The sequence below is a fragment of the Corythoichthys intestinalis genome, chromosome 2 (assembly GCF_030265065.1).
Source record: "Corythoichthys intestinalis isolate RoL2023-P3 chromosome 2, ASM3026506v1, whole genome shotgun sequence".
NCBI lineage: Eukaryota > Metazoa > Chordata > Actinopteri > Syngnathiformes > Syngnathidae > Corythoichthys > Corythoichthys intestinalis.
Window position 1 is genome coordinate 62,917,379 of NC_080396.1, and position 27,378 is coordinate 62,944,756.

Genomic DNA, 27,378 nt, shown 5'->3' on the forward strand with positions numbered 1-27,378 from the left:
AGTGATTAAGAGGTGTATACTGCACATGCATGGGGGAATCTTCACAATCCAGAAATTGTTCAACATTGCCAGTGCCATGCTGACCTTAAGTCCTTTGGCTCTGTTAATGGCTCTTAGTGGCCGGAGGACTCTCAAAACACGAAGAATTTTTACAACTGAGATTGCAGAGGACCTATGGAAGAAGGCAAAATATTAGACCATTTAATTTATGTGCCAAAAGTGGTTCACCCACCAGGCTTAATTTAAAGGTAGTGCATACTCATTCTGAAATGGAATCTTACTCCATTTTCCAACTGTAATACTCTATTTGTGTTCATCACAGAAGCTTATTAAACAACACAATCAATCACACTTTACACCACTTATCCTGTTCAGGGTAATGGGGTGCTGGAACAGGGGCAGACTGGCATACGGGGATACCGGGGATTCCCCTGGTGGGCCCGTGGTCAAATGACCGGACCCTAAAATTGGCGCACCCGCGTAATCCAAGCATTACGGTAAATGCAGCAAGCATTCTGTGTGCTCGTGTTGTCTCCAACTCTTAAAAACACTCTCAATATTCTAAAACAGGGGTATCCAACTCCGGTCCTTGAGAGCCCCTATCCAGCTTGTTTTCCATGACTTCCACATGAGCAAGCTCTGCAGGAGCCTGATAACGATCCTGATTATTTGAGTCAAGTGTGTGACATGTGACATGGAAAACAAGCTGGATCGAGGCTCTCGAAGACTGGAGTTGGATACCCCTGCTCTAAAATATATAACGCCACTGTTGTCATCATTTGAAATGAAACAAAGTTGCCTGATCTTAAAAGCGCTTTATCTCCATGTGGGTTACGTTCGCTGTCACGTCAGTACAATAATATGCCATAGATTTCATAATGATATTGACGGTACACATTCCCCAGATACTAATACAAGTAGAGGGCTGTCCCACACTCCGCTTCAGCAGGTCGAAGTCGGTTGCAGTTATTCTCAAACACATGCAGCGATCCAATGCCGGATTTAGGTAGAAAAAGTAAGAAAACTATACCACATACAAACAGGAAGGATTGTCTCGGGAGTGATTTGTTCGAGGATTTAAGGTAATTATTATATTTTTCGTATCATGAATGCATTTTGAAAACGTGAAAAAAATCCATGGGAGGAATTAACAGCTACCGCACTGGCGTCAAAATTCGCAATATTTTCATAAAATATAGGCTAACTGCCCGGTTTTGTGCTTTTAACAAAGGATCAAGACTGTTTTACGTCCATATCTATAACGAATTCAGGGATTTATGCATTTATTCACAATAACTTTCAACGTTAAAAGCTCTTTGTGGTGAAAAGGCAGCGCCACAGTGGCTTAAAGACTAGCAGCACATTCGACATATTTACCTAAAATAAATGCTAACTGCCCGTTGTTTTTTCTTTTAAACAATAATCGAGACTGTTTTACATTCGTATCGATAAAGAATTCAGGAATTTAAGCATTTATTCACAAGAATATTCCACGTAAAAAGCTCTTTGTGGTGATAAGCCCGCGCCACAGTGGCTTAAAGACTAGCCACACATTCGAGATATTTACGTAAAATAAATACTAACTGCTCGTTTTTTTTTTGTTTTGTTTTGTTTTTTTTTGCTTTAAAACAAGAATCAAGACTGTTTTATGTCCATATTTATAAAGAAATCAGGGATTTAAGCATTTATTCATAAGAATTTTCAACGTAAAAAGCTCTTAGTGGTGATAAGCCGGCGCCACAGTGGCTTAAAGACTAGCAGCATATTTGACATATTTACATTAAGTAAATGCTAACTGCCCATTTTTTTGCTTTTAACCAAGAATCAAGACTGTTTTACGTCCATATCTATAAAGAATTCAGGGATTTAAGCATTTATTCACAAGAATTTTCAATGTAAAAAGCTCTTTGTCTGTGTTTCCACTTGGTCAGCTTTGACGGAGATAGACCCCCATTAATCAGCCCTGCGCCTCGTCAATATATTATGAAGTCTATGAATATGCGATTCCCCTGAGCAACAGGTCGTTTTAGTAGATGGCAGATTACAGTTCTCATTTTCATTGCACTGTAAATGCACAAATATGAATAAGTACTTGCTAAGTTTGGTGAATATTAGTAGTAGACTTCTCTGACCACTCCCATACTCAAAACTATGCATATGTACCAATATTTGGAAAAATTAATTTAAGTCCTGCATGTGAACTTTAAACAGGTTATAGTTCTCATTTATGTGGTACTGCAAATCCACAATTTTGAATATGTTCTGACCAAGGTTAGTGAATATTAGACGTGGACCTCTCTGTGTTGGCTTCCACGGATGGCTTCCAACACCATCCATGAAGTGGGCCTGTCTTTCAATGACTCCCAGGCCACTCTGTTCACCCCACAATCCGCCCTTACAGTGTATCACAAAAGTGAGTACACCCCTCGCATTTCTGCAGATATTTAAGTATATCTTTTCATGGGACAACACTGACAAAAGGACACTTTGACACAATGAAAAGTAGTCTGTGTGCAGCTTATATAATAGAGTTAATTTATTTTCCCCTCAAAATAACTCAAAATATAGCCATTAATATTTAAACCCCTGGCAAGAAAAGTGAGTACAACCCTTGGAAACTATGTACATCCCTGAATGTCCAAATTGAGTACTGCTTGTCATTTTCCCTCCAAAATGTCATGTGACTTGTTACAGGAGTGCTGTCAGCACTGCTGCAGAGAGTGAACAGGTGGGGGGTCAGCCTGTTAGTGCTCAGACCATACGCCGCACTCTACATCAAATTGGTATGCATGGCTGTCACCCCAGGAGGAAGCCTCTTCTGAAGACGGTACACAAGAAAGCCCGCAAACAGTTTGCGGATGACATGTCAACAAAGCACATGGATTACTGGAACCATGTCCTATGGTCTGATGAGATGGGCGGGGTTTCTTGAGTAACGTTCTTCCTTTGGCTTGCTCGTGGGGTGACAGCCATGCACACCAACTTGATGTAGAGTGCAGCGTATGGTCTGAGCACTAACAAGCTGACCCCCCCACCTCTTGAATCTCTGCAGCAATGCTGACAGCACTCCTGTAACGAGTCACATGACATTTTGGAGGGTAAATGACAAGCATTACTCAATTTGGACATTTAGGGACGTACTTATTTTCTAAGAGGTGTACTCACTTTTGTTGCCAGTGTTTTAAATATTAATGGCTATATTTTGAGTTTTTTTGAGGGGAAAATAAATTAACTCTATTATATAAGCTGCACACAGACTACTTTTCATTGTGTCAAAGTGTCATTTGGTCAGTGTTGTCCCATGAAAAGATATACCTAAATATCTGCAGAAATGCGATGGGTGTTCTCACTTTTGTGATACACTGTATGCTGGAGCATCTCCCAGTTGACGTTTGGGCAAATGGCAGACTACACGCTGGACTGGTCACCAAGCCACACATACAGATAGATGACCGATCAATCTCAAATTTGCCCAATAATTGAATGGTAACTCATACTGCATGCATGAAAGTCAGGTGCATAAAAAAACAACAACTATACGATCAGTTTCATTATTAAGGAAACAGAAAGTACCAAAAAAAGATTATATGTCTCAAAATGTTTGATTGTTGAATGATACATACTGAATACCAAAGGACACCAGCGACACTCCGACAACCAGCAGGTCCAATAAGTTGAAGTAGTTCCGACAAAAAGCTCCTTTATGAAGGAAAGCTCCAAAGGCAGTCATCTGAACACAAAGATATCAGTCAAAACCAGAAACACCATCGCAAAATTCACTCTTATGGGCAACTTACACTAAAAAATAACAACTAATGTAATGTGTTGAAACAGAATAGGAAACTGTGTTTGAACCTTGTCTAGCGTAAACAGTAAAAAATTCATGCCTTTTGTAGGTGGCTGTCAAACGTTAAAAACATATAATCATGAAAGTAACTGATGCATGACACAGAGTATACTCCCACAAGGCAAATTTTGAATAACATTTGTAAATGTTTAAGCAACATTTGGAATGTAGAACAGTGGAACCATTTAAATCAAGGGTATTAACTACACTGCCAATTTATAACGTCTTAATCAGATTATTTTTCTTAAATCTCGTCATTTTTTTCCATCTTGTTTTGGGTATTAAAGACAAGTACAATTACACTGGAAACAAGGGAATTTAACTAGTTTTAAGGAGGTGTGTTTTTTCCAGTGTACAGCACTTGGAATTTGATGCAAGCTATCAGAGTTCTTCGTGAGATCTCGGTTGTATTAGGCACTTTCTTTGGCTTCTTAGCGTGACACTATAATTGCGACAGCTCATTAGTACACCATCAGATGTGGCATGAAAAATTATCCAATTTCAATAACAAGCTCACAAAATTAATATTTTCCACCAATGTTGTATTTTTATTGATATACGTATGAATCTCTATGACATTTTTGCCTGGTTGCAAAACGTGTGCCTTGGTTATTTGGGAAACGCTAAACTTAACTCATCTGTGACGGGTATTTCGCCATCCACTTGAGCATTTGAGCACGGAAGGCGCTGCGGCATTGCCGCCAAGAATCAAACATTTTGATAATTTCAGCGCTTAGGTGGTGGTGGCACTTCGTGTGTGGGGAACTGTTGAGATCAGAAAAATAATATATAAAGAAATTTCTGGTAATCATATACTTGCTTTCATGTTTTAGAGTGGTTAACTTTTAAAAATTTAAAACGCATTTTGTAAATGCTATATTCTGCCTTCATGATTAGATGACTTGAATGATTTGTCATTTAAGTTAAGAATTGATTTTACACTTTTATTGTCATCAACAATGATAAAATCGTACTGAAAAAAATTTCAGCACAATTGTTATGGTTTTACGATGGCAACATATTTATTTGGGAAATTTTTATTTCAACCCTCTAGTGCATAGTGGTCACTACAGTGGACAGCTACTGAAACGTACCCTTCTCTTGAATGCATTGGTTTACAGTGCAATGGTACCTCTACATACGAAGTTAATTCGTTCCACGACCAGTCAAAATGGACGTATGTCAAGCAGGATTTTCCCATAAGAATACATTATAATTCCATTAATTTGTTCCACAGCCCAAAATCCTACACTAAATCCTTAATAAAAACTGCTGTTACTATTGAAAATAGCAATTACAAAGAGCAAAACAAATAAATTATGAATAAAAATTGGAAAAGTTATATAATAATAGTAACAATAATAATACCTGTAATAATATAATGAATCGGGTTCTAATGTGGCGGATGTATTTTGCATGGTGTACCTGAATGCACCACGTGGCTGACGACAGAGTGAGAGAGAGTGTTTTAGAGTAGTGCAGGGGACAGTAGGCATGTTGTGAAGACAAGTTACAATAATAATAATTGTCACCTTAACTTACTGTATAAAGACTGGCGAACGGAGGAGGAATGCTGAGCTCGTAGCCATTCTACGGCCGTACTGACGAGCCAGTTTACGGACGCGGACACCACACTCATATTTCCCTATCATTCCAAACTAGTTTCAATGGTATGCCTCCTTTTTTTTTTTTTTTTTTTTTTTTTTTTTTTTTTTTTTTTTTTTTTAAAATCACCTGTACTAACATTGTTGGAACTCATGTTGATTTCTCTCATAAGAAAATCCACCGTGCATCCGTCTTGTAGTTAAACAAAGACACTGCCGGGCTGTCAAAAATTGTCGTATTTCGAGCATATCGTCGGATGTAGAAAACAAATGGCGAGTCAAATTTTAAGTCGAATGTCAAAAGATCGTGTGTCGAAGCGATTGTATGTCGAGATACCACTGTACAGTATATGATTTAACTGCGACCTCAAGAGTGCTCTCTGCTGCCGTACTCTATTGAAGTTAATTCAGCGGTCAGTTGGTGTAACTGCAAGAAAATATCCTCCGAATTCATGATAGCTGACAACCTGCCACCTGTGTCGACTACAACTGGCATATTCTGTCAATACTTCTATGCCCGAAGAGCTACAGTGGCAAAAGAAATATTACAATATAAGTAACACCTAGGGAAAGATAATATCTGTTTGGAAAATGAAATATTTCTGTATAATACATAGACATTTATGATTAACCATGTATCCAATGAAGTGGACATCATACATCCCCCAGTATATTTTTGAACAAATGTTACATAATGGTGTCACTGTTTTCATGACTGTTTGTTATAAACTGTTAGTTATAAATTGGTACGTAATTGTTATATTTATATGCAGTTAATTTAAAATATACATTTTTGTGCAGATTAGCTGTTGTTTGCATTACTTTGTCTTATTTTGTGGACTTTGTAGTGACAACAGTCATGATGAGTGGCTGCCAGACAACAACAGACACATTGGTGCTTAGGTATAGGAATCACAACTAGAAGTTTCATTTGTTTTCTTATTAAGACATTGCATTGCATTGCAATGCATTGCATATGCATTGTGCCTATATTGTTGAAGGTGTTGAAATTTCTCCAAAATTGTTGAAATGTTTATCAAAGTATTAAAGGGATGAGGGGTTACTATATTCAAAATAGAACCCAAGTTAATTCATTTTTGATAGTAAATTTACATTGTTTTATGTTGAGTGTGCAGGTGAATGGAGTCCACTAGATTGGACATGTCTGTAACTTAAAACTAAAAATAAGGAATTGAACACTTTTTTCATGTCCAAAGAAGAATAAAAACACATCAGAAAAAAAATTCTTGACCAATGATTTCATAATCTGTGCACCAGAGGTTGAAATGAAAACATGGTGTGTCACCCTTTTCCTTAAAAAAATTACTTTAGTGGTTCCACTGTATATTAAATATACACATACTGTACATATTAACACACACATTAGACATTAAAAAACATCTCACACAGCATTCTAAAGCCACTACATTCATTTCTGGGGCAGATTAAACATACATTCTACATTATTATAATGGTATGCGTTTAATCTACTCTTGATCAAACTCTAAAGACATACTACAACAACAACAACAACAACAACAAATCTACACATGCACAGGGGTGAGGCAAAGAAATAAAGAAATAAACTCTAACTGTAAAAATGTTTTTTTTTTTTCAACTTATGCATTGTTTGGAAATTAAATGTATATGTGTAGTATTATTTAAAATTATGAATACAAAATATTTTAAAGGTGATCATGCATAGAATTCTTTGCTCTTGTTTTTTTTTTTTTTTTTTTTTTTTTTTCAGGTTAATGCGTAAGCTACAGTGGGACAAATAAGTATTTAGTCAAACACCAATTGTGCAAGTTCTCCTACTTGAAAAGATTAGAGAGGCCTGTAATTGTCAACATGGGTAAACCTCAACCATGAGAGACAGAATGTGGGGAAAAAAACTGAAAATCACATTGTTCGATTTTTAAAGAATTTATTTCAAAATTAGAGTGGAAAATAAGTATTTGGTCACCAACAAACAAGCAAGATTTCTGGCTGTCAAAGAGGTCTAACTTCTTCTAACGAGGTCAAACGAGGCTCCACTAGTTACCTGTATTAATGACACCTGTTTTAACTCATTATCAGTATAAAAGACACCTGTCCACAAGCTCAGTCAGTCCCACGCCAAACTCCACTATGGCCAAGACCAAAGAGCTGTCGAAGGACACCAGGGACAAAATTGTAGACCTGCACCAGGCTGGGAAGTCTGAATCTGCAATAGGTAAAACGCTTGGTGTAAAGAAATCAACTGTCGGAGCAATTATTAGAAAATGGAAGACATACAAGACCACTGATAATCTCCCTCGATCTGGGGCTCCATACAAGATCTCACCCCGTGGTGTCAAAATGATAACAAGAACGGTGAGCAAAAATCCCGGAACCACACGGGGGGACCTAGTGAATGACCTACAGAGAGCTGGGACCACAGTAACAAAGGCTACTATCAGTAACACAATACGTCGCCAGGGACTCAAATCCTGCACTGCCAGACGTGCCCCCCTGCTGAAGTCAGTACACGTCCAGGCCCGTCTGCGGTTCGCTAGAGAGCATTTGGATGATCCAGAAGAGGACTGGGAGAATGTGTTATGGTCAGATGAAACCAAAATAGAACCTTTTGGTAAAAACACAGGTTCAAGTGTTTGGAGGAGAAAGAATACTGAATTGCATCCGAAGAACACCATACCCACTGTGAAGCATGGGGGTGGAAACATCATGCTTTGGGGCTGTTTTTCTGCAAAGAGACCAGGACAACTGATCTGTGTAAAGGAAAGAATGAATGGGGCCATGTATCGAGAGATTTTGAGCCGGGATTGGCGATTGGGCGGCATAGGGTCGGTCGCCAACGGGCTTACAATCACAAGGGATTCACACGATTATTGGGTTCTAGATCACAGAGCTGATTTGTGTACACCCCTTTCAATCACTTAGCTTATAGACTCCCCCACCCTATCCCCCTCTTTCCCTGGTCAATAGGCCCCCCACATGGTGTCAACCGGAAATACATCTAGCTGATGATAGCATCAACATATCAGTAGTGTAGACGTTCAATGTATTTATTGTTGTAGTTTGTGTTTCTTTTACTTCTAAACTTACTAAAAAAAATAAATTAAAAAAAAAACAGCAAGGGCATTGAAGATGAGACATGGCTGGGTCTTTCAGCATGACAACGATCCCAAACACACAGCCAGGGCAACAAAGGGGTGGCTTCGTAAGAAGCATTTGAAGGTCCTGGAGTGGCCTCGCCAGTCTCCAGAGCTCAACCCCATAGAAAATGTGGAGGAAAGCTTGTGAAGAGTTACAGAAAACGTTTGGCCTCCGTTATTGCAAAGGGCACATAACAAAGTATTGAGATGAACTTTTGGTATTGACAAAATACTTATTAGGTATTCCACCATGATTTGCAAATAAATTCTTTAAAAATCAAATAATGTGATTTTCGGGGGGGGGGGGGGGGGGGTTTCACATCCTGTCTCTCATGGTTGAGGTTTACCCATGTTGACAATTACAGGCCTCTCTAATATTTTCAAGTGGGAGAACTTGCACAATTAGTGGTTGACGAAATACTTATTTGACCAACTGTATATCAAAATGATTGGATAGCAAGTTAGTCAGTTACATGGTTTGTGATTAGATTGATACTGAACTTTTCAAAGTCAAACCGTTCTCCAAATGATTTGAAAGATTTGAAATTACTGACGGTGTGATATTATTATGCAAGTACCGGCCTACTTTTTGCTCCGTACTCCTTTGCCAAATTGCTATGCGAGTTCTTGTTATATTTACTTGTCCACTGACACACCCCCACAATCTGCCAATCACATCAAAGAATTTCAATTTAATGTTAAATATTCAAATTGGATCCAGTGACATATTAACAAGACTCTGGCTGTTTGTACTGGCAAGCAACTAAAATAGCTAGAAAAAAGGAGAGTGTGAATTTTCACCACAAATTGTCTTGCAAAACTGATATAAAGCGATAAAGGTTATTAAAAAATATATATATATTTTTTTAAATGCAAGGTCACCTTTAAACAATTCCAAGTAATGATGTTTAAAATTTCAATGTTTGTTTGTTTTTTTTAAAGCGGTGGAGCTTTGATTTTTCTCAGAATGGTTTCATTTATGCTCTTACTGAAAAGTCACCCCAGAGGGGAACCACTGGTCCATAATGTCGTTTAATACAAAAACATACACTAAGGCTGAGATGGAACAGTCATTGACAGACAAAAAAATATTATAGAAATTTGGTGAAGGGCTGTTTCCATGACAACATGACAAACGGCCATTTAAAAAAGTAAGAGGAAGGTGGGCATACGTATGCAGCATGCTTGGATGTGGTAGAATTGTTTTACTAAGATATTTTGTTTAATTTTATTTTTCAGAGGCATCTCAATGCTCTCTTGATTACCTTAATAAGGATCTCAAATGTAAACATACTAGTGAAGACATAGTCTGCATAGCCTAGGATCTGAGGAGGCAATCAGAGTGACACAAGCACGAAGGAGGTTACTGAAGCTCTAGCCAGCACAGTACCACACCACACACACACACCATTTACCTTCAAAAGGATCTCAACAGTAAAGATTGCCGTGAAAGCATAGTCAAAATAACCAAGTATCTGCAAGAGGCAATGCACAAGTTGCAGTCATCAAGACGTCCTGGGGACAACAGCACAGTGATTGTGATCTGATTTTTTTTTTTTTTTTTTTGGGAAACACGTGCACACACAAACTCATGTGTGCACTGCAGCAATTCTTAAAGAATTAAGGTTACACTGTTTTGAATAGCCAAAAGAGCTTCTGCAAAAACTGCTGTTGTTCCAGAAAGTTCAGTCAATGAGCTTCCCGGGTTTTATTTTAATGAGAGTAAGCTTACAAATGACCTTGGGAGAACTCGATATTTATAAATCAATAGAAATGCATCATTAAAGGAGAAGACAGCACCTTCATCATGTGCATGCCAGCGGAAATAATTTTGTTTAAAACATTGGGGGGCGGGCATAATTTTGTTTTTCTAATGTGTAATGGTTGTAAAATCTTAAATAAAAACCAATATTCCTGGAAGTTGACAAACACATTTTTAAAAGTCTACTATTTGAGCCAATCAAATGCGAGTAGTTGCCTGTCGTACTTGTCATGTCATGATAACCTAAATGTACGGCATTGTTGATGAAAGGGAACCTTATAGATCCCAAAATTATGAAAAAAATTATCCATTAAGTTTGTTGCCCCCCCCTTTTTTTTCAAAACAAGGAGTTAATGACAATGACACTCCAAATGATAGGTTACGCACTGTTCCGGGGCGGACCGTGCAGACCGGATGCGCTCAAACCCTAAAATTTAATGGTTGACAAGTGACATCACTTTCAGCGCGCACCTGAAAGGCAACTAAACAAAAGAGCACGCAGGAGTCACGACATATCAGCGGACGGCAAATTTGTATGGAAAGTGCTTTATTCAAAGTCATAATCATGTTTTGAAGTCACTGCTTGACTGCTAAACAAGTTATTCAATCGAGCTTTAATAATCATCTGCCATGTCTGCAAGTTAAGTAATTCAAAATTTGTTGCATAGCAACATATGGAGGAAAAAACATTTATTCTTTGTTGTTGTAAACATTTCAATGTTTCAATAGTGTAATGTCCCTTTTGCAAGTCATTTTTAACACCACACAATGACTGTCAGAGTGCCACGGTGTTCAGTTTTTGGTGGAGGAACAGACCGTTGAAGGACAACGGCTTATTGAGGAAATGGTTGCATGATTTAGGGAGATCTAAGAGGTGAAACGGGTTTCATCGGTGTCTCATATGGAGGAAAGAGAAAGCCAGCAACAGACTGAACAGGTATCGTAACCATAAAAAGTGTGTGCCTAATTTTTTAGCTTCTATACACCTGTGTCCAAGACTACCAGTGTGTATATGCTGCCAGGTGTGCGTATAACTGATGTCACAGTCCTAACACAATTTTGTGTGTGTTTAAACATGGTTTTTTCTGTTATCAGAGATCTAATCATAACCCAATCACAGCAAAGAATTTCATTTTAATGTTAAATATTCAAATTGGATCCAGTGACATATTAACAAGACTCTGGCTGTTTGTACTGGCAAGCAACTAAAATAGCTAGAAAAAATGAGGGTGTGAATTTTCACCATATCAGAGATCTAAGACATTTCGATTTGGCATATTTTAATGAGCAACCATATTTCACATGGTGGTACACATATAGGTGCAGTCTTCTCCCTTAAGAAAAACAAACATAATGATTCATGCAAAATATATATATACAGCATCTTAACATTAAATTACTCATGTTCCGTGTCACATTCTTCTAAATTAATAAAACAAGTGATACTGTTTTGATTATACATACAGGTGCATCTTAATATATCTTGCTAATCTTGGAAATTCTCATTTATGTCATTATTTTTTCTTTTATAAATATTTTAAATAAATATAAAATTTGTGGTGCACCCAGAAATATATCTGACAAATAGTCAAAATAGAAACACAATTCAGTTTGTTTACCTTGTTCTAAATATTGAAAATACTGTAATTGTAATGATTGCATGACTGATTGTAATTCATCACATGCAATGTGCTTCATTAACCTCAGATGAATCGTGGTGGTGTAGTAGAATTTTCTTGTAGCAAGGAAGAGGAATATCCTAAATTAGAGAATTAATATTTTCCCTACCTGGAAAAATTTTTTTAAATTACAGAAACAAAAGCAATGCAATTTTGCATCTTCTGAATAATTTAAACCGTAGGTTATTTATTATTCCCTGAGATTCTAAGGGGTGACTCAAATTTAGGAGTCATGCTTCATAACCTATGACACAGCTTTTAACACTGCATCTGCTAGTGTTCAGGTCATTTTAGAGCAAATTGATAATTAGTGCTGTCTTCTTTGACAGTAGTTTTTCGGATGTGCGGTCTGAAATTTGCAGACACCACTTCAACTTATTCCCCATTCAGACGGGTTTCTCATATGCCAATCTTAAGCACACACATCTTTAAATATGTGTGTTTCAAAAGTAGCATAAAAAACATTGTAAAGCCCAGTGAGAGATTTGCAAGATGCTATCGCTATGATGCATCTAAGGGCCGTATAACTTATGAATTAAGGAAGTTTTCCAAAGTCACTTTGTTTACGTACAATATTGCGTGCAGAGAAGTTGCGTATGGGGTCCTCAGCAGCCAAAGACACAGAGCTCAGCATGATGAAGATCAGGATGAGGTTGGTGAAGATCTGATGGTTTATCAGCTTATGGCAGAACACACGAAACCTATGATATTTAAGAGACAAGTGGAGTAAGGAAACACAGTTACACACTTACAAATAAGCAAATATTTTATTTAAATCACAAGAATAGACAGTCTAATCCCACACAAACAATTGCGTTATCATGTTTTTATTTGGACACACTTTGTAAACATTGCCAGCGCAGTATGGAAAGTTATTTCTTAAATAAATGAACCCCAAAATGCTCTGAGTAGGCTTGGCAGCCCCTTGCACGATAGAATTGGTGTATGAATGTATGCGTGAATGAGCGAATGTGAGGCCTTGTAAAGCATGACGTTCTTGCCAAAAAGTAAAATCCAAATAGTCACCATTGTTTAAATGTTGTCCCTAAACAAATTTTACTGATAAGAACATTAATGAATTCAATTGATCAATATTCTAATTTGTACTTACGGGTTGGTACTGCTAAATATGAAAAAGGCGCTGCCTTCTGGGATGGGAGGAGTTTTTTCCTTGATAGTAAGTTCAGACAGTCTTTTAGGACGGGGTCCAACTGGGAGTTCGGGAAGATCTTCATTGTCGTCATCCACACAGCACACTAGAAACAGAACAATATAGTCATGAGAATTTTATTCACAATCTCTCATGGTATTTAACGTTCCTTTAAAGAAATGACGTTTCGATTCAATTTACTGAAAGCAAAATGCATTCCCTAAATAGATTAGACATGGGATGTTTATGAGCTCCGCAACTCTGGACAGGATAAAAGTGGTTTAGAAAAATAATGGAAGGGCTGATGGATGGATTTCTATAATTTCTTCCATGGCAAATCATGATGTTATTAACCTTCAGGTTGTACTTTACATTCAATTGCAAAATTCAATAGGGATGTGAATGGTTGGTTTCCCTATGTTTGGCTGGCAACCATCGGGGATAGGCTTTAGCTCACCTACAGTACGACCCTAATTAGGAAAAGAGCAAAAGAAAACGGATGGAATTTTTTTCTTCACTTTTAACAAACCACTTTTAGAAACTACTTCAACTTGAGATGTGCATTTCTTCACTATACTTCGTGGTATTTCAAACCCTTAACAAATGTTGTCTGAAGTCCAGTCTTAGTCTTGAGATCTCACATTTTGAGGGTTTTTTCTCGGCCTCAACTCCCAAATCTCTTGGTCTTGGTGAGCTCTGGACTCTGGTAAGTCTTGGTCATGGAATAGTATGGTCTTGAGCACAACGCTACTTTTAACTCATTTACATCTAGCTGATTAAGTGCATTTTTTCCTAATCTACAAGACCAACAGAATACACACTAACATTTAGGCACAATTTGAGCATTCGCCCCTCATTCCAATGAAATTCAGTAGAGACCCGATTTTCAAATGGCTACGAAAGATTATGCGGATATCATTATCGAGTCCGTGTGCCAGGCATTTATGTATTCGTAACTTTCTTTATCACAATAACCGACTAATATGTTTATTTCCCTTCTTACATATAAAATTTGAAATCCCAACTATTCATAAGTTCAAGAGCAAAAAGCCATTGTCCTTCAAACTGTGTGAACATAATAATTATCTTTTTAAATGTCATGTCTTACCTGGTGAGTCATTGACAGAATAAAGTTCTTTGTCCTCCTCCAGTAAGAGCTCAACTGGCACCTACACACATGATCGGGGGTGGGGGGGGGGGGTGGGGGGGGGACGACAAATAAAACACTGATACAAACACTGTTGTAAAGCCATGAACGTGCTTGTACCTTTGTCTCTCCATCAGTGTCTTGTGTTATTTCCACTCTCTGTTCTGTGCCCAGCTCTCTGTTTTGGCGTGAAAAAAATGAGCAGAAGCAGTTGTGGAGCTTGAGCGGAAACAAACAAGAAAATGCAAGATTATGGGAGGTGCTCATACTTTGCACTGTTCCTCCTCATCTTGGCCTCTTCTTCTTCCTTCTGTGCCGTGTTGAGGCTCTCAGCATCGGCCAAGTTGTCGACAGCAATGGCCAAGAACACATTTAGCAGGATGTCTTGTTGTGTGGCTTCAGGAAAAAAGAACGCTTGCCATATACAAAACAAAACAAAAATGGACATTAAAAAAAAAAAAACAGGTGACATTATTTCAGTACACCCTGCTAAAACTTATGGGTAAGAGGATACAGTTTCCACAGATGAAGAGGATGATGAAGTAAATGCAAACCACCATTCCAGAGGAAGCTGGACCACCGTATGCCATAATTCCATCATACATCACTGTATTCCAGTCTTCTCCTGTCAGAATCTGGTTAACAAGAAATTAGTGAAAAAAATGGTACACTAAATAAAAATAAGAAGTACAAATACAAAGCAAAAAAATCAAACAACTTTTTAGGTATTATAGGTTTTTCATATGACATCTGACTGCCTAACCCTAAGGTTGATGGCCAGTTTTTTGTTGTTGTGGTGTTTAATGAGCAGTGTTGTTAATCTTACTTTAAAAAAACAGTAATGAGTTACAGTTACAAATTACTTCTCCCAAAAATTAATTGAGTTACTAACTCGGTTGCCTGATTGTAAGAGTAATTAGTTACTCAGCAAAGTAACTGATGTTATTTTTCATGTTCTACGCGTTATTACATTAGACATTCTATAACATCTTTCACATCAAAGGTGTTTATATTGACTGATTGTAGAAAAAAACACAATATACAGTATATGAAAACATTTGGTATTTATTTGGATCAAATATATTAGTCTGTTAAGAAAACACAAAGGTAAACTGACCATTAAGCAGTGAAGATCTCAATCAAATCTCTGTATGTATGTAAGCTTACTGCACAATAAGCAGAACACTATCCTTAAATATTCGGTAAAGTAACAATATTAAATAATGAAAATAATTCAAGTACAAAAACCAATACTCAAAAATCATTCTTGCCTTTAATTTCAATGGGCAAGAAGTACTGCCAGTACTAAGCAGGGAATGATCCGCCCACATAGCCAATCATTATTGCGTTTGCCACGGCGTCACCCCCCCCACCCCCTCCCACTCTGCTCTATCCAGGCAGGAAGGAGCTATTGTGTGACAAAATCAACTGTCGACAAATCGCACTTCATTCGACCAGATTGTAGTAACGCGCCATTTCACATCCTCAGTAACAATAACTGTGTCGCAAAGACGGGAAAATTAATAAATTTAGGTTACTCACTACTGACATAATAATTAGAAACGCCATTATAATCTAACGGCGTTTTTAACAACACTCTTAATGAGTGATATCAAGTTAAATGTTCATTAAGGTCAATGTTCCCTCTAAGCTGCGTGCGTGCGAAGTCACGCACTGCTTTCACACACTCAGCGCACAAGAAAGTCTATGAAGCGCAGAAAATTAAAATTCTACAGAAATGTATTGTAGAGCCATTAGGACTACTGTCTGTAAACCACTCCTATTGGTGCGTTCGATACAGTTACATGTTGCTCCTATTAGTGCGTTTGATACGGCAACGCGATGCTCCCACTGGTGGTTTCGATATGGCAACGCAACACTCCCATTGGGGCTTTCGATACGACAACGCAACGCTCCCATTGGTGAAGAAAAGTGAGTTTGACTCCTCTGCTGATTTAGTGAAGCAACATTCCGCTGCCAATCTTAGCAAGTGCTACAGAATTAATTAGGGCTGTCAAACGATTAAAATTTTTAATCGAGTTAATTACAGCTTAAAAATTAATTAATCGTAATTAATCGCAATTCAAACCATCTATAAAATATGCCATAATTTTCTGTAAATTATTGTTGGAATGGAAAAATAAGACACAAGATGGATATATACATTCAACATAAGGTACATAAGTACTGTATTTGTTTATTATAACAATAAATCAACAAGATGGCATTAACATTATCAACATTCTGTTAAAGTGATCCATGGATAGAAAGACTTGTAGTTCTTAAAAGATAAATGTTAGTACAAGTTATAGAATTTTTTTTAAATTAAAACCACCCCTCTTAACGTTTTCGTTTTAATAAAATTTGTAAAAAATTTTCAATCAGAATTAAACTAGTAGCCCGCCATTGTTGATGTCAATAATTACACAATGCTCATAGGTGCTGAAGCCCATATAATCAGTCGCACCCAAGCGCCAGCAGAGGGCGACAAAACTCCAAAAAACACAAGTAACAAATGGACATTTCACTGTGCTGTCATTTTAATCCCTTTGAGCGGGGCATGTCCGTTAATTGCGTCAAATATTTTAACGTGATTAATTTAAAAAATTAACTACCGCCCGTTAACGCGATAATTTTGACAGCCCTAGTATTAATTCATTTCTAATTTTAGAACTAATCTAGTTAATTAATTAGTTAATTAGACCAACAAAATTGTTTTCTGTACCATTTCGTGTGTCTAGAAAAATGCTTTCAAATAATGCTTTGAACAATATCTATTCTTGAATTCAGAACGTTTCTGACCTTTCAAAGCTTTAATAAGTAAAGATTTAGTATACTAATTTATTGCATACAATATGTCTTTTAAGCTTCTTTAAGATTTAGTAAACTAATTTATTGCATACAATATGTCTTTTAAGCTAATTTTCCGCTAGCTATTTTTCTTCACAATTGGACCTTACCCAGGCCAAAGCAGGACTCTCTTATGGTTAAAGCAGGACTCTCATATATAACATAGTACAAATCTCATCAACAACGAGATCTTGGTGTTTTTCATTTTATGTGGGCCAAATCAATTATACTGGATTAAAAGTAAACTAATGAAAATTGCTGCTGTAATTTAATTCTTTTAGTAAGCCATGTAACTTGCTATGATCCAAGGTTTGAATAGGCATGATACTGGTGTGTGGCCTCCGTGTACACATCTGATGTTGCTCACCATGGTCCGCAGTGTGCTCAGAGAGCTTATGTAACTGCTCAGCCACATGAAAAATTAGAGGGAACATTGCTTGAGGTATGTGCAGTTTTGTGGCTGTGCATTGTATGTACACTGCATTGCTGGGTTAGGATTAGGTTGCATATAAAATCTACAGGCCAAAGAGCAATGATGAACAGAGGAGGGATTTCATTTATGAATATATTCACTCACAGGTCGCATTCATTTTGCACAGGATACACAGTGTGTTAGATGGGCAAAAATGTTTGAAGGTTCTCATTGGTGTGGAGTCACGTGACCATTGTGACGTTGTTGAAAAACCTCAATGAAATTGCATACTTTCCAACTTAATACAGTATGTGGAAGGCCCCTATCTGTTTTTCAAGGGCATAGGTTTGGACTCAGCATAGGTACGGATGATATAACAGCATAACCTCAATGTACAATTTTTGCTGGGGACGGGACATTAATAAGACCAAACTGATTGGGTGAACAGGGGTCTGGGCTACATTTCTCACGAATATGAACCTAATTGATTTTGGCTAAACAATCAATACAAAATAAATCTGTATTGAGGTATACCGACTTTAATGTGTATTGGTTCAGGTGATGCACTGTTCGATTCAAACCTTTGTTTTCAAAAACTAGAAAAGAAACATTTTGAAAACTTTCAGAATAAAGATCGGGCTTTTATTAGCAAATTCAAATTAAAATGAAATTGCTATTTCAACATAAATTACTTTAACATACACAATAAATACAAACTTCTTTATTATTTCTTGACTATTCAGGAATGCGAAAAAAAAAACATTTGTATTAAGACACCTCAACATATTCTGTCTAAATAAAGAAATTAAATATAACTGAAAAAAAACTTTTTATTCATGAGATAACAAAAAATAAATTAAAAATGGAGCCTTCCTTCATGTAAAACACTACTGTTTTTGTCCACAAGCACAGCCAAACTCAACAAAAAATTTAAACTTTTTACTTCGATTATGATAATGTATGATTATTTGAAAAATGTCTGTATGAGTTGCAAATAAAAATATTTTTAAATACGTAATATAGAAAATAAATAAATACTTTTTTTTTTTTTTTTTCTTTTTTTTTAATGCAAGCCATCAGCCAATTAAACGTGCGTTTGAGAGGAAAAAATGGACCGGCACATTCAGCAAGTGAAAAGGGGTAAATGTAAGTCTGAACATTACGAAACATATCACAAAAATAATTCACTTAATAATGTTTGGATCAATTCTGTCCTCACAACATATGGGAAGAAAATCTAAATTACCTATATAACTGAAGATATTAAATAATGCGAATAAGATGGTAGGGACAATTTGAGCATCCTGAAAAGTTAGTAGTGCTATGTCCCACCCTATGCAAACCTACGCCCTTGCTGTTCTTTTACACAATGCAACCTCCAGAAAAGCATTCTTGGATAAATTTGGTTAAAAATAAAAGAGCATCAAACACTGTAATGATGAGTTACAAATGTTCGATTGTGAGCGGCCCCTCTCTTATCATTAAAATATGAACCAAGTACCTGAAACACAGTGAGTAGGGCTTGGGGAAAGTTGTCGAATGTGCTTCGTTTGGTCACGGTCTCATCAAAGTTAAACTTGCCCCCAAAAAGTTGCATGCCCAGCAGGGAGAAAATGATGATGAAGAGAAAAAGAAGCAGCAACAATGAGGCAATGGACTTCATGGAGTTGAGCAGAGAGGCCACCAGATTGCTCAATGATGCCCAATGCCTGAAGAAAACCCAAGTGATATTTGAGGATTTTAAGTGCTTATCAATGTTTAACCGTTAGGGTTAAAACAAGTTATCTTAACAGTACATTTTCCCAAGACTAACGTGTGACTAACTGTTTTGTACGGTCTTTGACACTCACCGTGTGACCTTAAAGATCCTAAGGAGTCGAACACAACGGAAGACAGAGATGCCGAGTGGAGACATGAGGGCCAACTCCACCAGGAATGTTTCCATGATGCCGCCGCACACCACGAAACAATCAAAGCGATTGAACAAGGAAACAAAGTAGGCCTGCAGCCCCAAACTGTACATCTTCACCAACATCTCCAATGTGAACATGGCCAGGAGAACTTTATTGGCTACATCTGGGAAAATGAAGAGAGAAAGGAGATTCAATTGTCAGTGAGCAATGTTACTACTATTCTGTTCACTTGTCACGAGTAAACGTCCAAATCGTTTGAACTAGGTAGGATGACAGCAAATGGACGAAATGGACGTCTATCGCCATCAATGGCAGCCAACGAGTTAAAGTATGCTGCAACCAAAGACACTTGATCAATCAATAAATTTGGTTTATTGAAAGATGATCTTTTTTTTTTTGCTTTTCACTTCAGGGGTCGCCAAAGCGAATCAGTTGACTCTATCTAAACCTGTCCTTTGCATCTTCTGCTCTCACACCAACTACCTCCATGTCCTATGACAGTCATTTTTTTATATTTGTTAATGCAAAATGCTGAAGTGTTGCATTAGAGGCCAACAAGTACGCTAAGTAAATTGTGTTTGCTTTCCAACAAGGACTCAACCATTCCCTGCCAGTGTGCAGGGTATCCATTTATGCCATTCACTAATTACAATGCTACTATGGATGTTGGCCAGAAAAAAGTCCCAAAAATCTTTTGTCAATGGAGCCCAAAAATACATACTGAATAGTACAGCTTGGTGGAAACCAGTGTTGTTTTTGTGAACAATGACGATAACGAATATATTTCGTCGACAAACAATTTTTTCATGACGAGCTAAAAATGTGGCTTGGGAGACCAGAACATTACGAGACGAATGCCAGTTTTCGTCTGACGAGACGACAACGAGACGAAAATACGAGAGCGTTTCTGTCATATGTTGTTCACAATGCGTGACATTTTCATATTGCACGTGGACTACGTCAGCTTGCATCATAGCAGTGTTTGGGTCGTGTCACTCATGTGAGATGTGCTGCGCTGCTCCCTCCTCATCAGAGTTTAGGATGTGTCTCAAGCTAGGCTGCACTCCATCTTGCTTGTTTGGAAACAAAAGGTTTTCTTATCTTGGCAAGAGATGCAATGTTGCTTTAGCCTTCAACGGCCTATGCTGCTTGATCATCACACACTAAATGTAACTCACCGCGTTAGCATTAGCATGAACTTTAGCGTAGTAAGCATTCCCTTAAACAGGGGGTTGGCATGCTCCCTGGAGCATTTTCAAAAATGTTTGAAAATGGAAAAAGATGGGGGAGGGAAATGTATTTTTTTGTTTTGATATGGTTCCCGTAGAACAAAAATGACACAAACATTCTTAACTTTTTCCAATGCTGTAAAAATGTGTAGAATAAATGATAGATTTCAACATGTCTGTCTGTTCCAAAGATTTGCATCATAGCCAGCGACACACGTTTCTATCAGCAGGGCGGGATGACAGGCAGGTAAACAAACTGACGGCCTTGTAAAGGGCCATGGATCCGAAAGGGAAAAAGAGAAAAATAACAGGAGAAGAGAGGATTCAACGTTTCTTGGACCGAATCATTTGCATTCATTGCCAATGCGGAATAAATTGCCTAAATGTTTACTTTGTGGCGAGAAGTTGTCAATGAGAGAAAAAGTGCGACTGCATTACTTCTGAAGAACTTAGACCGCAAAAATAGATTTAAGAAGAGGATTGCATGACCAAACTCCAATACTGCAGCACGTTTTGTTGCATCCCGGGAGATAATAAAGCGTGGAAAACCGTTCACAGATTGTAAGTACATGAAGCAGACATTCATTAACATATCAGAACACCTATTTGCAGACTTCAAAAACAAAACCAAGAAAATAGAGAAAATCAAAGACAAATAAGGGGCATGTTATACACGTTCCATTTTGTTTTTTCGAAACCTCAAAATAAAAATGATTTCTTTATTGCATTTCTTTAATTTCATCAAATCAATGATACAACTGCAGGGAAAATAAACATTACATCATGAAGGCTCATTATGTATTTTTAGCTAATCTAGTCATTTTGATAGTGGGCTAATATAGCTAATACAGATACGTACAGCATGTGTTGCCTTCATTATAAGGCTTATGTAAGGCTTTTAATTTTTTGCGGCTCCAGACATTTTTTTTTTTTGGGTCTAATATGGCTCTTTCAACAACCCCTGGGGACAACTCTTGTTACATACAAATCGTGGCATCTAGGTGGATTAAATTGAAAAGAATGTACTGCAAGCTTTCCCCTACATATTAATAATCGCGGCGCTGCGCCACACCAAAATAAAAGCCGCCATACCTCGCAGATGAGATTTTTTTTTTTTTGGGGTAAAATTCATTCTAATTATTAATTCGTATTATTCAACATGACGTCCAAATGAATATAAGAAGCTCATTTTTACGAACTATTTGCCATAAGTCATCTGAAATAGCACGACAAAAACAAATTGTTCCTTTATACGCTTTATTTTGAAAAGCCCATCAGTTCTCCTACTGAAGGTTTGCGCCTGGAGTACATCGGCACGGAGATCAAAATGGGGAGAAAAATCCACAGAAAGGCATTTGAAGTTAATGAATTTATCTCTGGCTTATACTTTAAAAACGACCTTAATATTGACATTGACATAAATTCTTTATGGCGTCTGTTTGACCCGAATCGTCGCCTCCTAGCATAGCATTTGCTCGGCGCTGACGTCACTCATTGTAATTTCAGATGAGGATTTCGAAGTACAGTATTTTAGAAACACAAAAGTTCCTGAATACGAGGGTCCGCAAACAAAATAATCATTATTGTTGTGGTGATCTAGACCGTCACATTTCTAAATATTGAATTAGCGTCTGAAGCTAATTAAATATTTCAGAACGTGAGGCACACGCTCCCCGGTTCCGAAGGTATTAGCTCTCACGTTCTGAGGAGTAGAAATAACCAAATGGTTATGGCAAGCGGTGTATTTTAATGTTTATACAAAGTTTTCAAATGAGGCAAGCTCACAGCTGGAGACGCAGATCAGGAAAGCGCACAGTTCAACGTAGGAGAACTCGCAACTAAGCAAAATAGCAAACAGAGAATCTAGCTAGGATCCAACATGGATAGAAATCGCTCAAGTTCAAGTCATGGCTGTACCACACAAATCAAGGTGAGTGTTAAGAATCCTGCAACTATTATGTTTATCAATCATAAATTCATAATTGTATTATTTTTACCTTAAATTCTGGTGGTAAAAAAGGTTAATTGTCTAAAAACTATAGACATTATTATTATTGTCTATAACTTGGTGCATATTCCTTATACAAAAAATTACAAGACAGATGGCGTATTTACATTGAAAGAAGTATAAACAAATCATTATATGAATTTGCACTAACAATCAGAAAAGTAACTCCTACAAAGACTTCAGTTTGAACTGAAGTCAGATTGATTAATGTAAATTAGACATATTTGATTTAAATCCAAATGGGTAAAACATTAAATGTGTTTCAGAATATGGACCAGGTCATATGTCATGATGTCAAAAATGGCATCACAGACTGATAAATGGTGAGTGCTGCTGACGGCAACTGCTGACAGCGTTGACAGTGCCCATCTCAGCAGTGAGCTGTGAGAGAGATTTCTCTGCAATGAACAGAGTAAGACATTTAGTCAGCTGTACAATACAAGTTAGAGATGCTTGAGTGTCTTCATTTCCTAGATCTCATTTTTTTCTTATTCCTGTGTAGGTGAAGACAGACTTGAGAATCAGGGGGACCATCTTGCAGCACGCCTCACTAAAAATTGACCATTTATTGCTGATTTCCCTTTTTATTTATTTATTTTTTAAGCCAGTAAAATCAAATGTTCGCAGGCAGGATGCAAACTTTGCAAAGGTTAAGGTTCTTTGAAAAAAATTAATGTTGTGAAAAAATTGTTATTTGTCATGATATGAAACAAATTCGCCGCGGCACATGATGGGGTTGTCCGACTCTAACGCGGCCCACCACCACCACCACAGCTTCAAAAAATCCTAGGGGAAACAACTGCTTTTCCTGCTATGTGTGTATTATTGTCACAAAGTTGGCGTTGTCCTTGTAGATGCTACAATGAGTGCTTGTTGTCTATGTTAATTCGAAATTGTTGGAAACCTTTTTGTTTATTTTTGGACTAAAACTTGAATTTTACAGAGGAAAACATTTTGAGTAACTGTCGACTGAAACTAGACGAAAGACGAAAACATTTTGAAATACTTACCCTGAACTTCGGTGAGCCAGTCTGGTTGGTTGTAGTGTTCCGAGGCGATGGTGAGAGTATTGAGGAAAACCAAGATGATGACCAGCCAGTAGAATGTCACAGATTTCACTGCAGCACGACACTTTCTGCGACAGAAACGATTCCACCGTCGCCCCTGACGACTTGGAAAAAAAGAAAGACAACATGTAACACTTTAGGAATATCCATACATTATTGTTCAATGATTTTGGAGAGAGTCCACACTAAACTGGTCGCCAGTCAATCTAAAGGCCAAAACAGAGATAGACAACAATTTACACTACAGCTGTCACAGAGTGGGATCAACTGTAGCAATAAATAAAACAAAAGGAAGACAAAATGGGTGTGATCAGTCGTGATCAAAGTTTTGGAAGAGAGCAAATAGATGAATCATTTAATAATTCAACCTGCGTTAATTAGGAATGAAATACATTAGGGATTTGGATCAACGTATATTACAACAAACAATGTCAGTAAATAAGGCATGCAGGATGAGTTTAATCCACTCAACAGATGAAGCACATACCGAGAGGTTGACGTCACAACATGATACTAACCTGCACTTTGACTTAGTAATTTTTTTACTGAGGAGAATAGAAGATAATATATTTTTAAAAAGCTGTTTTTAAATTGTACATGTGGAGCATGTGAAAAGGTAGGTAAATAAGTTTGTGACACTTACCAAAGAGGAGCACAGCATAGCCATTTGTCGTCCTCACCACTGTGCGTGTCAGTGGTTACAGACTCAGTCTCACTTGTGGGCACGCTTGCTGTTCAATCACAAACAGATATATATTGAAGGACATCAAATTTAACATACTGTGGAAGGCCTTCATGCTTGTTGACAACATGCCTTTGATGTTATTTCAGGATTCAGTACTATATACAGTATTATAATTAGGGTTAGGCATCGTTTGAATTTGAACGGTTCTGGTTCCAATTCCGATTCCACGTTTCGATTCCGGTTCCAAATGATTCTCGAATCCGATTCGCTCAATAGGCAGGGTAAAAAAATTGCATAGTTTATATTAATTTCATAACTTCTCGATTTTTTAAAAATTATTTTCAACTTTCAATTAACTATGAATTTCTCACAGGGCTATTTTAACTTGTATATAAATAAGCTTCTTTCCACAGAAGTGCACTTTCACAAAGATGTTTATTTTTCAAAACCTCACGGTGGAAGTTTTTGTTGAGGAAGCATTCTGAGCTTTCTGAACAGATAGTGCCTCCTGCAGTGGAGAACACACGTTCACTGGGTGTAGATGAAGCTTGAACGCATAAATATCAGAAAGCGAGAAAAAGTCGCAAATATTACGTAGGGGTAAAGTAGCTGTGAGCCGCTACGCACTTTACATACGTGTACCTTAGCTGGGAGCTACGACGAAGCATTAGTTTAATTCTTCTATTGATTATAGTTTGATGTTGATGACGCAAAATAATAAGGTTTCCTTATTTATAAAACTGATTCTGTTGTGTTTACAGACACAGGCAATGTTTATGTGTGACAGTACCAGTTCGGCCAGTGAGTGGCGCTGTACGAGTGTGTCCTTATAAAGCGTAGAGGAACAGATGAGAGAGTCTGACTAGGATGCTATGTGATGTCTGCATGTGCTCACTGCTACGAGTTCATAAAAAAGGTAATTGAATGCTTCATACGGCTACTTCTTTCTAAACAAGCAACACAAGATTCTAAAACAAAAGATGCTTTTAATACTGTTGATTTTAACGGAGGCGGCAACGCGCTTCGTAAAGTACATAGCTGCTTCTATAGCTTCTTTAGCCAAATGTAATAATACGACTTATTCTCGTAGTATTCCATCCATCCATCATCTACCGCTTAATCCGGGGTCAGGTTGCCACCACAGCAGAAGACAAGACGTAATTTATTAGAGGACCGGCGCAGCGTGTCAAATACGTAGCACTCAGCTATGCACTTGGCACTCGGCACTTGTATTCGATGAAGCCGGAGGTGTTTAATCATATTGGTTGTGCATCCACCTTTGCATGATATAGCTGTGTTGCAAATTCTGCACTGAGCTGACTGGTCATTTGTCTTTGTGAAGTTGAGCCACACTTTTGAGCGCCGTTGCACCGTGTGCATGGTTGAAATCAAGTTGCAATGCACAAACACACGCTTCACGTGACTTCTTCGTGGTGCTCGGCAGCTATTTTTTTTCCACTCGGCGGTCAGGGCACCGAAACATGGAATCGATATTTTAAAATTTGAACGGTTCCAGGAGCATCAGAGGGTTAGTCTCGGATCCTATCGATGCTCGATGCCCTACCCTAATTATAATACATCTTATTCTATATATTTATTGTTTAGGTTTGATTAAACATAAATATGTACTGTACAGTATATCCTAAGTGTAGTCATTTACAAATACTGTACAGTTCACACTAAATGTGTTCAATTAGGATACATTAAAGGGACAAAATGGTGTTGATAAGATGAAATATGAAGTCATACAGATAGATCTGATTTATGGAAAACTCAACTGTCTTAAAATTAAACAAACAACTTTTGGAAATAGTGCATAGTGGATCCAAAAGTTTGTTTTGTAAATGAAAAACATAAATAGATTTTGCTTCTGTTCTTCAGATACAAATAATGATAACAAAAATCAATAAACATCTGGAGATGATGTATGATGTATGATTATTGTTGAACAATGGCAATTTATTAAACAAAGGAAGGGTAGTAACTGATTGCGTTTTTTATTCGAATATGAAAATGAGCATGATAAAATATTACAATATACAAACTTTCCATTATACAAATATACAGTTAAACCTCTGAGTTTGAACACTATCCAGTCAAGCATGCTAGTTGACCTCCGATTTTGAAATAGAAATAATCTATTGAAAGTATGGTTGTTCTGATCATGTTTTTTTGCTCTCGATCCGATCCCGATCGTTTTAGTTTGATTATCTGCCGATCCCGATATTTCCCGATCCAATTGCTTTTTTTTTTTTTCTCCCGATTCAATTCCAATCATTCCCGATAATTTTTCCCAATCATACACATTTTGGCAATGCATTAAGAAAAAAATGAATAAATATATACATTCAACATACAGTACATAAGTACTGTATTTGTTTATTATGACAATAAATCCTCAAGATGGCATTTACATTATTAACATTCTTTCTGTGAGAGGGATCCACGGATAGAAAGACTTGTAATTCTTAAAGGACAAATGTGACTTTGTATATTGTGACTAAATATTGTCATCTAGTGGATTTTTATGAGCTTTCAGTAAATGATCATTCAGCCATTTAACTTCTGCCCAAATGCATGATGGGAAGTGCAACCATGACTGTGCGTAATGGTACCAATTGATATATCTTCTCAGCGTTGGGAAATAAAATAGGGTGTTAAGAAAAAGATCAACTACTACCTTTCTTCCCCACATTGCTTCCCACGATATTTCTGATCATTGAGAGAGGGATTGTAAGGCTTTAGCCAATTAAAAAAATATTTCATAGGCTGCCAAAATTCTCTCCACTCATTTTACGTTGCCTTCTAGTTCTATGTATATGTAATACGTTGCCATTAAGATTGAATGCGACAATGCGTGAGTGGGTAGTGCAGGGCATGCGTTAATT

At 37.3% G+C, this 27,378-nt stretch overlaps 1 protein-coding gene across 8 annotated transcripts in view; it reads right to left on the reverse strand.

Annotated features, from left to right (window-relative positions):
* Positions 1-27,378, reverse strand: part of cacna1db (calcium channel, voltage-dependent, L type, alpha 1D subunit, b) — a 138,018-nt gene that overhangs the window by 41,920 nt on the left and 68,720 nt on the right. For 2 of the 8 annotated variants that reach the window (XM_057819532.1, XM_057819537.1), the window contains exons 11-25: positions 24,449-24,536; positions 24,324-24,350; positions 23,749-23,909; positions 19,439-19,664; positions 19,090-19,297; positions 14,841-14,961; positions 14,596-14,710; positions 14,447-14,504; positions 14,288-14,348; positions 13,141-13,285; positions 12,601-12,730; positions 10,004-10,063; positions 9,854-9,913; positions 3,624-3,730; positions 85-172 (exon numbers count right to left, since the gene is read on the reverse strand). In XM_057819532.1, the coding sequence (XP_057675515.1) occupies positions 85-172; positions 3,624-3,730; positions 9,854-9,913; positions 10,004-10,063; positions 12,601-12,730; positions 13,141-13,285; positions 14,288-14,348; positions 14,447-14,504; positions 14,596-14,710; positions 14,841-14,961; positions 19,090-19,297; positions 19,439-19,664; positions 23,749-23,909; positions 24,324-24,350; positions 24,449-24,536 (1,655 nt within the window). The remainder of the gene's footprint in view (positions 1-84; positions 173-3,623; positions 3,731-9,853; positions 9,914-10,003; positions 10,064-12,600; positions 12,731-13,140; positions 13,286-14,287; positions 14,349-14,446; positions 14,505-14,595; positions 14,711-14,840; positions 14,962-19,089; positions 19,298-19,438; positions 19,665-23,748; positions 23,910-24,323; positions 24,351-24,448; positions 24,537-27,378) is intronic. The other 6 variants (XM_057819570.1, XM_057819555.1, XM_057819580.1 and 3 more) reach the window with 4 other exon arrangements.